We start from the raw sequence: 4,507 nt of genomic DNA, 5'->3' as shown, positions 1-4,507 counted from the left end.
AGTCCCTTTGCGTGACACGTTCCTGCTGCTGCCCTATCAGCTGCAGAGACAGAAGTGACCTCCCAGTCACTGCCCCAGTCCCATTCCTCCTGCTGGGGCAGGAGGTCCTGAGGCTGAGCTGACCTCTCTCTAGTCTCCTAGCGACTAGATTTTACCTTTCTCAGTTAGAGATTAAGCAAAGTTTTAGTGGGAGTGTTTGGTGTTCTGCTTGTGGAGTCAGGTCTCTGGTTAGGGTATGGGCATGCACTATGGTTAAGGGTTTTGTTTAGGTTTGTCAGGAAGTCTGGGTTTAAATAGAGCATTTCAATGTTAGTGTTAAGGGCAGTGATTAGGGTGAGCAAGAAAGGAAAGGTAAGGGAAAGAGGCTATGGGCTGAGTTTTCCTAAAAGTGATACTTTGAGTTCTGCATTACAGTAGTGGATTCCTGTCAGGGTGGTGGACTAATGTTTATGTTGAGGGATTACTGTTACTGTTGAAAATAGTGTAAGGGACACAGAAGACTGTTTGAAGTCAGTGTTACAGCAGCATCAACATTACATGAACCCTCTAACCTCTAGAAAGTAAGCTTCTGAGCTCCTCTTCCCTTCCTCTTCCCTCCCCCAAATCTCACATCTCTCCTGGCCAGGATACTCCTGACCTCCCCATAGCAGTCATCTAACGGGGATCAGCTTTCTAATGGCTTTCATTACACCAGAGTACCTGTCTCACCTCTGTTGGCTACTCTATTCCGTAGTTTTTGAGTACTCTATACTCTGTTGGCTATTCTAGTCTGTTACTATGAAAGCCTCCCGAGGGAATTGTTAGGGCAGATAATTGGAGGCCATGATTACAGACAGGCAAAGGCACTGTACTGAGAAAAGTCTCGGTTTGTTTTGGTGAAGCAGAAGGGCCAAGGCTTGACCCCAGCCACTGGAGGAGAGATCCTGCACCCCCACGTCTGGCTCAGGGCTCTTCCTGGGGTCTGTGGGGTAGGGGACGATGCCCATAATATCATGTGAAGGACAATGGTATGACACCTCCCAGTTGTTTGCACATGGTTGAAAGGAAAATACATGGTCCCAGTGCCATGAGTATAACACGTCTCCTCACAAGCCATGGCTGCGGAGACAAAGGTGTCAGTGCTGCTGCAGCCTTCCATTCTTGTCAGAGCCCTCTGCCTCCTCCTCTGCAGGCTTTCCTGTGCTGTCCCACACCTCTCTGAAGGCTGCAGACAGCCACTTCTCTTCCCCACCTGGCTCTCACTCTGGTATTGCCAGGATTTCACTGATGCCTCTCCACTCTCCCCAGCTGTTCCTTCAAACACAAGGGCATGGGCTGATCCAAACTCCCTCTGGGTGACCTCTGGACCCACAGCACCAGTGCCAGTGCCTCACCTCCAAGTCAAGAATTTCATCTGACTATCTACTCTAAATCTACCCTCTTCAAGTTTAAAACCATTCCCCTTGTCCTATCACTGCACACCGTGAGAAAAAGTCTCTCCCCAGCTTTTCTGTTGGCCCCCTTTAAGTACTGGATGGATGCTATAAGGTCTCCTCAGAGCCTTGTCTTCTCCAGGCTGAAAAACCCCAACTCCCTCAGCCTGTTTCAATAGGAGTGGTGCTCCAGCCCCTTGATCATCCTTGTGGTCCTTGTCTGGACTCACTCTAATAGCTTCATGTCATTCTTACATTGGGAGCCCCAGAGCTGAACGCAGTACTCCAGGTGGCATCTCATGAGAGCAGGTGGGGTCTCATGAGGTTCCCACAAGCAACCTCTCGAGCCTGTCCAGTTCCTTACCCCCAAGAAGGAACATGACAACCTATAGCCAGGCCTTCTTCCTCTAAGGGTCCTACTGGGTATGTAGGCAGAGGGGATCTCACAGTCAGCATGCCAACCAGGTGTCTGCTTGTACTGGGTCTGTCTGGGATGGAGTTAACTTTCCCTGCAGCGGCCCACATAGTGTGCTCTGCACAAGGTGAAGTTGCCAAGGACTCCTCCTAGCTTGGCATCATCCACAACTGAGCTGAAAAATGCACTCCATACCATCATAAAGGGAGATAACAAAGATGTTCAACGGTGTTGACCCACGTGCCCCATCACTGAGGGATGCTGCTGGTGTCTGGCTGGTAGGAGGACTTTGTACCACTTATGTCCAGGCACCCTCCCCCCCACATCATCATCTCTTTCTTCAGTCCAATTATCACCAGTCTGGCTAGAGGGAGACCCCAGGAGACCATGGCAAAGGCCTTGCTAATGTCTAGGTTCACCATGTTCCCTTCTTTCCCCTCCCCTACTGCTTCAGCAATCTCTTGGTTTTCCTCCAAGTGCCAGAAGATGGCTGTGGCAGGACTTTCCCCATCGTGTTACCGGGAGTAGAGTTGACAATTGCACTTCTGCCAATCCTTTTTGTTTCCCTTCCTGAAGATGGGTTTGATGCCTGCCTTTTCCAAGTCCCCAGAAATCTCTGATCCAAACCTTTGACAGCCCAGTCCAGAAAGGCGGGGTATTGTGACATGGCAGAGAGGGGCATCTGCACTGAACCTGTGCAAGTGGGTGTTACAGGAATCTCACAAGGACACCAGGGATAGTTTCTGGAGTCACACAGGGCAGTGTCAGGGCTCTGTGAGGTGTCCACATCTGAGTTGGCCTCCTGTGCTCCTCACACACATGGGGCTGTTGAGAGACATGAGCCCCTGCCTTGCACACCCACAGGCAGTGCACTGCAGCACTTGCAGTGTCCCTCTGGCTCCTGCAGCCACTGATAGAGGCTGGGAGGCACCTCAGCCCTGCGGTGCTTCACCCTGCTCTGCCCTCCTCTGAGATGCCCCAAGGCATGAGGAGTGGGCACAGGGACCTCGGTTCAAGGAGGCACATCCCAGAGCTGCACTCAGGTGGCTTCCCAGGGGATGTTACTTGGACTTGTGGCACTATCTGCCCCACTGGCCTTCAAGAGGCTTGTAGGAATAGCTCATGGCCTTGGTGCTCACTCATGTTCATCTCTCCACATGCATGCGATGGCACCACCAGCAAAGGGTTTCTCTTCCCATTTTTCTCCTGCACACACAGGGGGACCTGCTCTTCTCCCATGACATCCCATCTCCCAAGGAGCATTTGCCAGGTGAGCACGTCTGCGCTGGCCTGGACAGACACTGTGGCAACCCTTCCCCATGCAACCCACTTTCTACACAGCCCCGAGTTGCTGCCCTGCCCGGAAGAGTATTAAAAATGACCACAATACCAATAGAATAACCCTTGTGCCAGTAATGTGTTAGATTAGAAGATGAAGGGCTGAAGACGAAGGGCAATATCTTGATTTTGAAGAACATCAAGGCATCAGTTTCCTCAAAGCATCTTTCAGCTCCAGGTTCCTCATGCTGTAGATGAGGGGGTTCACTGCTGGAGGTACCACCATGTACAGAACTGCCACCACCAGGTCCAGGGATGGCGAGGAGATGGAGGGGGGCTTCAGGTAGGTAAACATGACAGTACTGATAAACAGGGAGACCACGGCCAGGTGAGGGAGGCACGTGGAAAAGGCTTTGTGCCGGCCCTGCTCAGAGGGCATCCTCAGCACCGCCCTGAAGATCTGCACATAGGACACCACAATGAAAACAAAACAAGCAAATGATAAACAGGCACTAAATACAATAAGCCCAACCTCCCTGAGGAATGCCTTTGAGCAGGAGAGCTTGACGATTTGAGGAAGCTCACAGAAGAACTGATCAAGCTCATTACCTTGGCAGAGGGGCAGGGAAAATGTATTAGCTGTGTGCAGGACAGCATTGAGAAAGCCACTGCCCCAGGCAGCTGCTGCCATCTGGGCACAAGCTCTGCTGCCCACGAGGCTCCCGTAGTGCAGGGGCTTGCAGATGGCAACGTAGCGGTCATAGGACATGACAGTGAGAAGGGAATACTCTGAACCAAAGAAGAAGACAAAAAAGAGAACTTGAGCAGCACATCCTTGGTAGGAGATGGCCCTGGTGTCCCAGAGGGCATTGGCCATGGCTTTGGGGAGAGTGGTGGAGATGCAGCCCAGGTCGAGGAGGGCGAGGTTGAGGAGGAAGAAGTACATGGGGGTGTGGAGGCGGTGGTCGCAGGCTACGGCGGTGAGGATGAGGCCGTTGCCCAGGAGGGCAGCCAGGTAGATGCCCAGGAAGAGCCCGAAGTGCAGGAGCTGCAGCTCCCGCGTGTCTGCGAATGCCAGCAGGAGGAACTCGCTCACAGAGCTGCTGTTGGGCATTTCCTGCCCTTCATCAAAGCCACTGCAAAGAAGAAAAAATACAGACTGTTAGGGTAATTTTCCCTGAGGAATACTCTTTTCTTTTCTCATTAAAGTCTTCACAATTTTTTTCTTTCAGGGTTACCTTTGTGTCTCTCCCTGGTTGTAGCCCTGATTTGTGCTTCCTGAGTGTCCCGTACTTAGCAACCACCTCAGCCCATCAGCCCCCAACCCGCCACCTCTGCTCCACTGCAGTGGTAAATGTTGTTGCTGTGGCGGAAACCTCAGCCAGAGGTCACATCCAGGAGG

At 52.0% G+C, this 4,507-nt stretch overlaps 1 protein-coding gene across 1 annotated transcript; it reads right to left on the bottom strand.

The window, feature by feature from the left end:
- Nucleotides 1–3,304: 3,304 nt before the first annotated feature.
- LOC136787705 (olfactory receptor 14J1-like) lies at nt 3,305–4,219 on the bottom strand. Its single transcript, XM_066985021.1, has one exon. The coding sequence runs from the start codon at nt 4,217–4,219 to the stop codon at nt 3,305–3,307; it is 915 nt and encodes a 304-aa protein (XP_066841122.1).
- Nucleotides 4,220–4,507: the final 288 nt, after the last annotated feature.

This window comes from Anser cygnoides, chromosome 30 (assembly GCF_040182565.1).
Source record: "Anser cygnoides isolate HZ-2024a breed goose chromosome 30, Taihu_goose_T2T_genome, whole genome shotgun sequence".
Classification (NCBI taxonomy): domain Eukaryota; kingdom Metazoa; phylum Chordata; class Aves; order Anseriformes; family Anatidae; genus Anser; species Anser cygnoides.
This window is presented reverse-complemented; position numbering and strand designations above follow the sequence as displayed.

Coding starts and splice junctions, on each gene's coding strand:
- LOC136787705 (XM_066985021.1), bottom strand. CDS start 4,219: ATGCCCAACAGCAGCTCTGTGAGCGAGTTCCTCCTGCTGGCATTCGCA.